The following is a 13032-nucleotide window of genomic DNA, read 5'->3' on the forward strand; positions in this document are numbered from 1 at the left end:
TCTTAGGTACAGAGAGGTGTGTGACTAACCCCATGACTACCCCAGGTTATCTCAGACTTGAACTGCAAACCTACCTTGAATCACACATTTGAGGTCAATGAGCTTTACTTTCTGCATAGAATTCATATACTACTTCAAATACTAAACCTCAAGGACGTAATGTTTAAGATTTAGTTTTTAAGAAAGATGCGTGAACTGTGCAAAGTATTGTTGAGGTCTTAGGTAAGGACTAGCCTCTGATGCCCAAGACTAGGGCTGTGCGATTTGGGGAAAATATCTAATTGCGATTTTTCTGACAGATATTGCGATTGCGATATCATCTTAATATTCTCAATAGTGTGAAGCACACACTCTAAATTGAAGGAGTACAACACGCCTTTAACTTTAGACCCCTCCATTACCTTGTAGTCTAGCAGATGCAGTAGGCTATACTTTTATATTAGTGTTCATTTTGTCAGCTATTTTTTATTTTATTTAGTCTTAGTCCTGTGTCAAATGAACTTTTTAGTTATCATACTTCGTCATCCATGTATGTCCTGTATTTGTTTTTGTCAAGCTGCATAATGGTTAAATTGATAATCCCAATTATTTTGCTCAAAATTATAATCATAATAATTATTGTCATTTGAGAAATGTATTTGATCAGAATTATTGCACTTTCACCTATTAGCACAAATCAAGAGAATGTCAACCTATACACATGGTTTATTTTACCTCATCTAGTTTCCTGATTTATAGGCTATTTATCATATAGGCCTACTGGTAAAACCGGTGTTTTGCGGCTGCCTGACGCCGCAAAACACAAAGCAAAGTCAATGAATGACTGTAAAACCATCATACAGAGCTGCATACCGTATTTTCCGCACTATAAGGCGCACCTTCAATGAATGGCCTATTTTATAACTGTTTTCATATATAGGGCGCACCGGATTATAAGGCGCATAGAATAGAAGATACTGCAGTCAAACGTTTGACTGGGTTTGCTTTATGCAGTGGTCACCAACCTTTTCAAGCCTAAGATCACATCCAAAGTCCAAATGTAAACCAAGATACCTTGTTTATACTCGACGCGTCCGCATGAGCGCGAAGTTAATAAAAAAAATAATATCCGTCTGCTCGGGCAGATTCGGCTTAACAGCGCGCGCGCCTCTGAATCCGAAGATGCATGACTTTGAGCCGAATCTGCCCGAGCAGACGGATATTAGTAGTACATCTCATCACACCGGCACCCAGTTTGCGCGTCTAAATCAGTTGTATGGTCTGGTGTTCAGTCTAAAACAAAACAGTTGCGTCAAGTATAAATGCCTCGTCTGTTTGGGGAGTTGCGCGCGCAGTCAGCGGAGGCTCGCGCTCCGGTGTCAGGCGAAAGTATAAACAAGGTTTAAGTCAGCGGTTGTTTAACAGACGTTAACATAAGGCGCCAGATCCATATATAAGGCGCTCCGGATTATAAGGCGCACTGTCGTTTTTTGAAAAAAATAAAGGCTTTTAAGTGCGCCTTATAGTGCGGAAAATACGGTAAGTGCAATTATTCAGCAACCACAATCAATAGGCTATAGTCAAGATCCATGTTTGGATTTACTGCAGTTCATCACTGAGAAGGTTTGATCGCAGATTTAGTCGAAGCAAACAGCGCAAGCAGCTTGTGACAGAACACAGACTGACTGAATGACACTTTCATTTAAGCAGAAAATCTCATATCTCAAAAAGAGATTGCAAAACTACAGGTAACTTGTTGGTCTGTGTTTTTTTTTAGATCATCCGTGCTTCTTCAGCAGTGTAGAGAGAGCGTGTGCGCATGGTTGCAAAGATTGCAAGATTGCAAAGATTAAGTAAACGCCGGGTAGAAAACGTGTTATTTTAACAGAAAAGCTCTGATTGGGGGATTTAAATTGTTGAAATCTGGTAACCGCAAGCATGAATGCTCATAGCAGCTTGTTAAAAACAGTCTGTAATTTTTTGTCGTCTCATTTTTTCCCCCTGACAAAAACAGAGTGATTTTGGTAAAGTTTATTTATTTATTTATTTATTTTTACTACATTTGCTCTTTTTTCATCAACGATATTGCATTTTTATTTAGTCACAGTTGTTGTTTAATGACGCTGGTGTTGTCTCGTCTTCGTCTCGTCTTATGGAAAAAAAAGGTTGTCAACGAACATTTTCATCACGTATAGGCCTATACGAAATTAACATTACTTTCTATCCAGTAGATGGTAAGCTTCTTTGGGGTAGAATGGAGGTGCGCTCACTCAGTTGGTTAGTAAAGGGCCGTACACACCGGGACGAATATCGGCGCGCGTTATTCGCCAGCGTTTTTTAACGCGTTTTTTGTGTTCACACCCAAGCGATTTTCGCTGACAATGAGCCGAGTGAACATGCAAATTCATTCCCTGACATTAGATGGCGCTTAATGTAAAACAGAAATACTTTTTATCAAGATTTGTGTAGTCGCTGTCGCGTTTGTCATATAGTTCATGTTCCAACACCAACGAGACCAGCAGCTCTACATTCATCTTGCCTTGCATCTTCCTCGTCTTATTTCTTCCCAGTGTAGACGCTACTTGGCGTATATCTTCTTCGCCATTACACATGTGTGCTCGGCAAGACCGTTTTGTGTTTGAGCGCCCCCAAGTTGTGTTTTACTGTAACTTCAGAAGCTCCAGACACGTGAGCAAAAGCGCCAATCTCATTGGTCGGATAGTTTTTGAAGCGGCGCACCAAACCAAAAAAACGAACCCGAGGCGTTTTTAAAAAATGACGCTTTTACGTGTGGCGTTTTTCGCGTCGGTGTGCACACTCACATTGGCGCCCTTTGTTTAGTCACAAGGCGTTAAACGTCGGCGAATATCGCGCGAAATTCGTCCCGGTGTGAACAGGCCTTAAGACTGCCACACAAAGAGGGCAGTCATGCTTTTGCTCTGGGACATATTTTTCATATCGCATCCACATCACAGCCTTTTGCGATTAGCTAATCGCAACGTTTCTAATCACGATTGCTATTCGAATTTGATTAATCGTTCAGCCCTATCCGAGACTTGAGCATCCTCTGTGTAAAAGACCAGCTTTGCATATTCTTGAATACCTGATGATTAATGTAAAATTAGTAAGTTGTTGACCAGGATGGCTAAGCACAAGGCACAACCCTGAGTGACAGTAGCCTAAGCAGCGCCCCAGGAATGGCAAGGTAGTTTCACTCCAAGAAATTAAGGGATAAAGGGGCATTCATACACCTGCAAATTGGGGGGCAAAGCAACAACACATCCGTATTGCAGTCGAGGCCAGCTCAATTGGGCATTTCAGTTGTTTTTTTGTTTTTTTAATGTGTGGTCTAGCTAAGGAAAAGGAGTTGAGATGCATGCAAGATGCCCCAAATCTGCAGGCCTGTTGCTACATTGTTTTGCTACTCTTCTCAACTTAGGGGCATCAACAACTGTCTCTGTTGCTTGTCACCAAAAATTGGCTACTCTCATTGAAAATTAACAATGTCTGTCAGTGTTGTAGTTGAGACAGGCTCATTGGAATCTGAGTTAAGACTGAAACCAAAAAAGAGTTAAGTTCGAGTTAAAATCGAAACAAGAAGAGGGTCGAGAGCACGTCTAGATCGAGTCCACATGCTCCCAACTCCAATTCATTTGACCAAGACCATTAAAAAATATGGTCTTTGTCTCGGACTTGAGATTGAGTCCAGTCTTGAATACTGCTTTGCAGCAATTTTCAGTGAATGGTTCAGTTTAAGGAGCTCTTAGGTGACACTCCTACTGTATATTCTTGCAATCTTCTCCATCTTTGGCACTTTACTCATTGTGTATGCACATGAGCAGACATGAAAAAACTGAAACAGTAGCCATTCCTAAATTTTCTGGTGGTGCTACCCAATATCAATAAGCCATGTAAAGACAATCCACGTGGATTTAAAAGGGGTACCAGTGTCAACCGAATATATCTCTGTGGTGGTGGATTGTCACATGATACCCTGTAGTGGTGCCACAAAGAAAAGCTGCATTCATATCCTTCTCATGGATTGACCGGGTCATATCACTGGCCAAGCAAATACAGGAAACCGAGTCTCAGCCTCAGATGTCACGCCCACGGAGCGCTGGATGAATGTCTGATGCATATGGCAAACTTAATTGGAAACACTTCAGGATTTTCAAAGTCATCTTATTGGTTGAAATCTACAGAATGTCCAGGAGATGTGTATGTCACGTTCTTTAACGATCCACCTGGAAACAAAGATGCAGTGACGCCAAACCCCTTCGTGGAAGAAGCAACCCTTTGTGTTTACAATTGTGACTGAGTGCTTATCTGGATTTTCAAAAGTATGTAAAGTATGTTAAGTTCGCGGCATAGACTCTTTAAAATACGTCCAAGAGTTTTACACACCAGTCTGTTATTGTAGGGACATCGACGTTACATTTTCACGCCCCAAGCATTACACGGAACAAAACTAACTGTGATTGGTTGCTTTACATGTCAGTCAGAAGGCCCCTGGGCAATCCTTAGCCAATGAAATCTGCTCTGGAGTCCAGACCTTCTGCCATCAGTCCGAAGGTCTGGCTACGCGAGACTCTCAGGAAACCTAGCACGAGTCTGCATTAGATCTACAGTAACACATGAATTTCTTCCAGATAGGGGCACAAGCACAGAAAGTTTGGACATGTAGCCTGCTGTCTGTTTATTATAGACAGTCAGTCTGCTGTTTGGAGCAAATTTTCCTTTGCCAATAATTAAGGTGTGACAAGTCCAATTATTTCAATTCGATAAGAATGGGACCAAGTTGGACTTGATGCGGTCTGCATTTCTCATAAGCGTTCAAGAAGAGATCAACTTCATCAAGTAGAACAACATTTCATCACCAGCAGAATGTTGTACCGAAATATAAAAATGACCAGTAAAGAAACAGGTTTTCCAAATTTCCCGGCAAGTCATGAGTGGTACACCACATTACATTCTCTTTGCCAAGATGCGGTTCTACCAGAGAACTATTACAGTACCAAACAAATATTCACAAGTCATTCTGTAATGACTTGGCCTTTGCCCTTGGCTGGAAGCAAGCAAACTTGAATTCAAATATATAAAATTCCTTTAAAATCCTAGAGCTTCTTATGCGCATTCTTAGTTCTTGCATTGGAAGCATTAATAAAAAGCAAAATATGGCAAACCACAAGTAACAAAAGAGGAAACGAAAGACTTTAAAAACCAAGAACTCATATTACCAAAATATGTTTTACAATCCCTTTGACTGGATAAAAATTCTGATATTCATACAGGGGAAATGGTAATGAAATACCTCATTGTGTTTGAGTAATGACTCAGATGATAGAAATCTGACTTTTGACTGTGTTAACTGGTCCAATACTGTAAAAATATATATATTTTCTACAAATTTATGATTGCAATTTAAAGAGGACATGTTATGCTTTTTAACATTTTCAACTTTCCTTAGTGAGTAATGTTGCTGTTTGAGCATGAAAAAGGTCTGCAAAGTTACAAAGCACCAATCCACTCCAAAGAGAATTGTTCTCTATATCAGTAAGCACTGTTTCTGAACTCCCTGAAACACCTTGATTGTAGTCTTGAGTTTTCTTCCGGTAACATACACATCACAAGATGGTCTGGCTGAGTTGTGTTAGTTGTGTGTTGAAACACACAGTAATGGTAAAGGGTGTGGCATTTCCGAAACACGCTCAAAGACGTTGACCAATCACAACACACCAAAGTTCTAAATTGTCCTAGGTCGCCCTTAATGGTAGAACCAGGACTAGTTACGCTCTGTTAGACCCTTAGACCATAAAGCTCAATAATTTTGTCCTCAAAGTGGCAACTGGCAAAGCTTAGGTGATTATCCATGAATCTGTTACTATTATGGATGGATGGTGGCAGGTTAATAAGACATGACAATAAGGCATAAGTTTGTTCTTACTTTTTGTTATTTTGAGATTGTGATGGTAAACGGTAATATAGACCTTATATATATTACTCATCAGTATTATGGCCATCATTTTTCGTAGTGATAGTCTTTAGAGCTCATTATCTGCTGAGTTATTAAATGACGGCTCCTGATATTTGTTTAGGCGTGAAGCTCTAAGCTAAGTCAAATGAATCAGCATGTGCTACATAAGACTGAGAAGAGAGAGAGGGAAATTCATGATTAATGTCAGCATGCTTATATCATCTGGCACTACGGCATTTACTGTAACGTATGAAAGCAAGTTTAAGTCACTTCTTGCTCATGGTGAGATAAAAAGGGTGACCATATGGAGATAGACAGACAGATAGACAGGCAGACACAAACACACACAGTGCCGTCCAGCTCTTCTATTCTGCAGTGACAGCATGTTCCATATGTGCTCCATGGTGAGTCCCAGCAGGCAATCCTGTATCCATAAGTGAAATCCCAGACATGCGAGATATTGGGTAATATCTCTTTTGTTGCTTTCTCTCCTCTCCATTCTGCCTTGTATTAGGACTGCATGATTATGATGGCAATCACAATCAATTATTTCTCTACATATATTGCGATCAAGATTATTTTGATAAAAATAATTTACTTTAAAAATACTTATTTTGTAGGGATCAACTGCATGCCTTTTTTCTTTATTTAGGCTACAACTGAAAAACAAGATGATAATTGTGTTCCTCAGTTTATTAATGTTTTAGTGGACCTGCACAAGTGACTCATTTAAAACTACACTGATTACACTACACAAAATCACTTGTGACTGATGATTGCTTATTTGCACGCAGTCAAGACCTTGCAACAAACCCAAATAATTGCAAATTTAATTCATGCGCACAATTGGTTACAACTGATTTTTGGTATTTTGATGCAACATTTAAGCATACTTTTTCACAAGGCTTTCCCCAAAAAATTAGAAAATTAGGTTACACTTTATTTTAAGGTGTCCGTGTTACACTATAATTATACATTTAAGAACTGAGTAATAAGTTATAGTTATTACTACAGTAACTACATGTAGATTTCCTATTTGAATACATTTTAAAATATAATTTATTCCTGTGATGGCAAAGCTGAATTTTCCCATGATCCTTCAGAAATCGTTCTAATATGCAAGAAACAATTCTTCATATCAATGTTGAAAATAGTTGTGCTGCTGAATAATTTTGTGGAAAGTGATTTTTCTTTCAGGATTCTTTGATAAACGGAAATAGTTTAAAATGGTTTAAACAACAGCTTTTATTTGAAAAAGAAACATTTAGTAACATAAAACATGTCTTTACTGTCACTTTTGCTCAATTTAAAGCTACAATATGTAATTTTTTTCGCCGCTAGGGGAAAACGTCTTACAATAACAAAGGCGTAGGTTGATGACGCATAAGCGGAATTATGGAACTTGTCGTCATGCCGATGGATCTAAAAATATTTATGGATGAGTGAATACATTGATGATTTGTAAGGTTAGAGTTAGGGCTTGGTTTAGGGTTAATTATTTGTAATTATGCATGATTTACTGTTATTACTAGTAAGTATTAGGAGTTTAATTTAGAGTTCATATTACGACTTCAGATTTTTTTAAGTCAACATTTATGTGTTTAAAATCTAATCGACTAGTCGCTGATGACAAATAAGCCTAAACCTCGAGCTGAGACTCTATGGCATTTATTTGTCATTTTAACTGTTGGAAACGGAGCGTAAAAGTGGACTTCAATGATTTCTTATCCTGTTGCGCCATCTATAGGCCATGAATGATCAGCGACTAGTCGACGTCGAGCTTAAAGCGACATGGCAGACCATTAAAATCGACTAGTCGACTGGTCTGTGCAACCCCTAGTAAGTATATGTTACGTGTAACTATGTAACCTTAAAATAAACTGTTACCGAAAATCTTTTATTCAGCAAGGTTGCATTAAATTGATCAAACATGAATGCTATATATATATATCTATAAAAAATATTTCAAATAAATGCTGTTTTTGATCTTTCTATTAATCAAATAATCTAAAAAAAAAAAAAAAAAAAAACATGGTTTCCAGAAAAATACTAAGCAGCACAGTTTTCAATTGGGGTAATGATAAGAAATGTTTATTGAGCAGCAACACATATTAGAATGATTTCTGAAGAGTCATGTGACACTGAAGAATGTAATGGCAGAAATAAATCATATTTTAAAACGGAGTTGGAGGAAGAGGTGTTTGTTTCAGATGAGGAACTTGAGGTTTCTATTATTTCAGTAATTTACATTAGCATTTTTGGCATCATCCACACACCAGTAACCAACAATAATCATTTCTGGATTAAACTGAAGTACAGAGGCGTGTTGAGATCAAATGTTGGCAGGAAGCATTAGTGTATGCGTGTGCGATTGACTTGAGGACGTCGTGTAAGAAGCTCAGAGAGAAGTGTGTAAAGAGTGTTTCAAAGGTCTTTCTCATACAGGGTCTTTATTTGAAGCTGGCAGGCTTTGCGAGCCACACATCAAAGATGCACTTGTTGAGAGAGAGACTGATTAACACAACTGATGCAGAGAGCCAGACCACAGCAAAACTATTCAATAGCTGGATTGAACTGGACACACACAAGACTTTCTCACCCCAACACAAAGACGCACAACCACACAATCTCTTCATAGAGAAGCTTTGTCAGCAAAGTACAAAAATAGGGAATTGCTTAGATGTAGTGATACAACGAAAAACGAATTCTTGACTGAAACCAAAAATTCACGACACATTTGGGGTGAAAATTGAAACGAAAATATTAAATAAATATTTGGTTATGCTTTATTTTAAGGTGACATAGTAACATTGTACTTACTCAAATAAGCACTGAGTAATATTAATTAACTACATGTACTTATTATAGAGTTATGGTTAGGGTTTGGTTTAGGGTTAGTTACTTGTAATTATGCATAATTTACTGTTATTACTACAGTAAGTACATGCCATAATGTGCAACTTTGTCACCTTAAAATAAAGTGTTACCAAATATTTTAACTTAGACTTCTGTTTTCTCAGGTTCTTCCTTCAGGCATCATTACTACCATAACATATATGCTCCAACATTTTTTTTTAAAAAAGGATAATAAATGTTTTAAATATTGCATTTGTGCATTTTAAATTATTGACATTTGGCTAACCTAAGCACATTTGTAGCCTATAAAATGCAAACACAAGTAAACACTACCGTTCAAAAGTTTGGGGTCAGTGTAATTTTACATATATATATATATATATATATATATATATGGGAAATGAATTAATACTTTATTAAGCAAGGGCAAATTAAATTGATAAAAAGTGATAGTAAAGACTTTAAAAAATGTATTACAAATAAATGCTGTTCTTTTGAACTTTCTGTTCATCAAAGAAAAATGTATCATAGTTTCTACAAATATTTTTTTAAAAATTTAAGAATTTTTCTTGAGCAGCAAATCAGCATATTAGAATGATTTCTGAAGGATCATGTGACACTGAAGAAAATTCAGCTTTGCCATCACATAAATTACATTTTAAAATGTATTAAAATAGAAAACTAAAAATCTAAATTCTAAAATAGAATTTTAAATTGTAATCATATTTCACAAAATGTTTTGTTTTTACTGTATTTTTTTATCAAATAAATGCAGTCTTGGTGAGCATAAGGGACTTATTTTTATTTTTTTTACAAATCTTGTAACCCTAAACCTTTCAATGACAAAGGACCAATGTATATTTTCCATTTCTAACGGAAATGTGGCAGGTTCTTCAGCAACAGAAGATTCTCTAACTTTTCACATGTGGCATTTCATGTAGAATAACCTTTAATTTTAATCAACTAAATAAAATTAATAGAAAATCAGAATAGTAGTTTGTTGCAGCCCTAAATGTTTTTCGCTACATTAATTGCCAAGACAAAATCTACAGCATCTCTCTAAACAAAAGCACCGAATGTGCTAATTTAGTACTTGCTTCCTCTAATAAAACCCAGCAAAAACAAGAACAAGCTCCTGAATGTGAGCTCATATCAGCATGTGGCACAGGCATCAACAGGAAGTGAGCTGTTCGATTATTCATTGTTATTAATTTATGCTGAACTGAAACCGCTGATATCAATCATAGCTTTAAGTAAAACTGCACAAGCAAACTACTTCCATTCCAAACCCGAAAATGAACTCGAGTACATCAAGGTGAATTACTTTTGAATTCTTCTCCAAGTGCTGTTAAAAGTCCACCATATACACCACTATAAACCTCTGCTGAAGAGCCAAAACAGCCCCACTGTGTTTTTCCTCTGATATCCTGTTTCCCATTAAAGTTTTGTGGTGTTGGGAATCCACACAAACCGCCCCGAGGTAAACCGTGAAGCCCACGGATGAATTCAAATGATCCTGACAGGACAGCCAGAGGTCCTGGAAGTTAAAATGCAGTGGGCAGAAGTTCTGACCCAGAAGGTTTAACAACACAAACCACACACACAAATGAGTGTACTTGTATTATTAGCTTTATGAAAAACCAACCATGGTATTTTTTTATGATTCCGATTAATGACACTAAAATAAACAGTGTGACTTTCAGTTACTAAAAACTAGAGTCGCAACCACAACTGAAATGCACATTGCATGACAAAAACAAATCAAAAACTTAAAGGCAACATATTATGCCCTTTATCAAAGTCTTGATTTTGTTTTTGGGGTCCACTAGAATAATACGTTTTTGAGCTTGAATGTTCAAAAACCACATTATTTTTCAAATATTTTACATTGTTGCAGCACCTCTCTTCCTAGTCTGTCTGTAACGCTGTGTAATTGGTCAACTGCTTTGAGCGTGTTTGGGAAATCAACCCCTTCCCATAACCACGAGTTTCACACTACTAATGAAACTCAACCAGGCCTCGCCCCCTTTTTTAGCATGATTTGAGCGGAAATTGTTTAAATGAGTAATATTATGATGTGTATGTTACCAGAAGAAAACTCAAGACTACAATGGAGGCGTTTCAGGGAGTTCAGAAACAGTGACACTGATTAACTGATCCAGTTAATTTCATAAACAATTTCAATATGTCAATTTTATGTCACCTAAAACGAGTTCCTGTGCTCTTAGTGCAACACCACATTAATTCCTATCATTTTCATTTCCACTGGCATTTCCACTTCATAACATGTCCTTACCTGCCTCACACTGGTGTCATGTTTTTAAGGTTCAGTTTTGTCAGTACACTGTTCTTCAAGCACACTCACCCTCAAGACGGATGCCCTCCCTCTGAACAGTGTAGCTCAGCACGGCAAAAGGGGCCACGGGTGACTTGGCAATGATAATCTAAAACAAGAAACAAGAAGAGATGTAGAAGTAGTAAGAGAAGGGCTCAATGTCACTTCATGGCCACGGTATCAATACAAGGCCAAAGTGTAATCGCTAATAATTAGGGCTAACAATGGACTTAATTCATTAAATTAATATATTAATCATGTTTTATCATTAATTATGTCATGACAACTATTGCAAGATATGGTAGTGAAAATTTGGTCTTGGCGGAATAGATCTGCTATGCTGCTGCTGCAGAGCAAGTACCAAGACTTGCTACTGCCAATACATTCACATACACACTGCTGTTATCATGTAAGAAATGCTGCTTCTGCACATGTAATATACATGAATTAAGCCAGTAGCAGATCTATACAGGTGGAGCTGGGGAAGGTGGAGGGTTTCTGAAAGTTTCTGGTGTTTGTTTGAATGTTGAGCTGCAGCTCATTGGCCGCTGATGCAACAGCAACCAATCAGATGTAGATTTGTAGATAATGATGTGATCGCTATAAAATGAGTCAAAGACCTATCAGCCTGCACCATCTAGTTTCATGCCAGAACGAAGTAATTACTAATTACAATGATTATTTTACATTTACATTTAGTCATTTAGCAGACGCTTTCATCCAAAGCGACTTACAAATTAGGACTAGATAATCTAAAACAAGAAATATTGTTTTAGATTATAAATTAGATTATAAATATAAAAACTTATATTTAAAATGTAAGTTTAAAATATATTTAAACTTTATATTTAAATGAATATAAAAATATAAAAACAAGAAATATACAAGTGTAAATATTTTAATAATTACACACAATTGTTCAAAGGTTTTGGGTCAGTAATTTTTTTATGTTTTTTTTTTTTTTTTTTTTTATCTCTTATGTTCACCAAGGCTATGTTAATTTGATCAAAAATACTGTCAATTCTATTTCTATTTTAAGTAGGGATCCACTAAAAGTTCAGAAAATGGCATTTTTTGGATTTGGGCCGAAAGAGAAAAAAGGCCGAAAATATATGCGGCCCCGCGCAACATTTTTTGTAACTTTGCGAGATGAACTTGAAGCGACTCTGGCTAAGCTGTTACATCTGTACCGGCACCCAGTTTGCTCTGTTTAATGTTCCGCTCCGTGTGTTTGCGCTCTCTGCTCAGTCGCTGACGGCCCAAGAGCAGAGTCGCTCTCTGCTCAGTCGCTGACGGCCCAAGCAAACGCTCCATTTATGTACCACTCACGCTCACCAGAAAAGTGAAATAATGTCCTGATATGAAATTTCTGTGTAGTAGTAGTAGTCTTGTTTCTGTTTGCAATAGCCCTATACTGTGCTGTAACACGATGTGGTAAAGCCGTGCTGGGCAACGCTGGTAAAATGACGCTACCCTCTCGTTCTGTGATCCGCTCTCTGCCATCTGCTCACATGCTCTGATAATAATAGTTTTCTAGGACTGATAATTGGTCAAAAATGAAATCTGTTAAATCTAATTATGTTGCATAAAACTGAATGAAGAATAATATATTAATATTTAAATATATTTTTTATCCAATTTTGGTGCGTTAAAATCAGATTCAATAAAATTATTGAATTTAATTAAAAAGTCTATTATTAATTCAATTATACAAAAACAATTATTGTAAAATAAATCAGTAATTATTAAAAAAGGTAATTTTTGGCTTCGTTTTTCGGCCAAGTGTATAGAGAATTTTTGGTTTCGGTTTCTGCCCAGAATTTTTGTTTCGGCGCATCCCTAATTTTAAGATATATTTTAATGTATTTTAAAATGTAATTTATTCATG

At 36.9% G+C, this 13032-nt stretch overlaps 1 protein-coding gene across 2 annotated transcripts in view; it reads right to left on the reverse strand.

Moving 5' to 3' along the window:
- rad51b (RAD51 paralog B) overlaps positions 1–13032 on the reverse strand; it is a 55595-nt gene that overhangs the window by 13229 nt on the left and 29334 nt on the right. For both annotated transcript variants that reach the window (XM_084091070.1, XM_084091069.1), the window contains exon 9: positions 11175–11253. In XM_084091070.1, coding sequence (XP_083947196.1) covers positions 11175–11253 — 79 coding nt within the window. The remainder of the gene's footprint in view (positions 1–11174; positions 11254–13032) is intronic.

This window comes from Abramis brama, assembly GCF_963993115.1.
Source record: "Abramis brama genome assembly, chromosome: 18".
NCBI classification, from domain to species: domain Eukaryota; kingdom Metazoa; phylum Chordata; class Actinopteri; order Cypriniformes; family Leuciscidae; genus Abramis; species Abramis brama.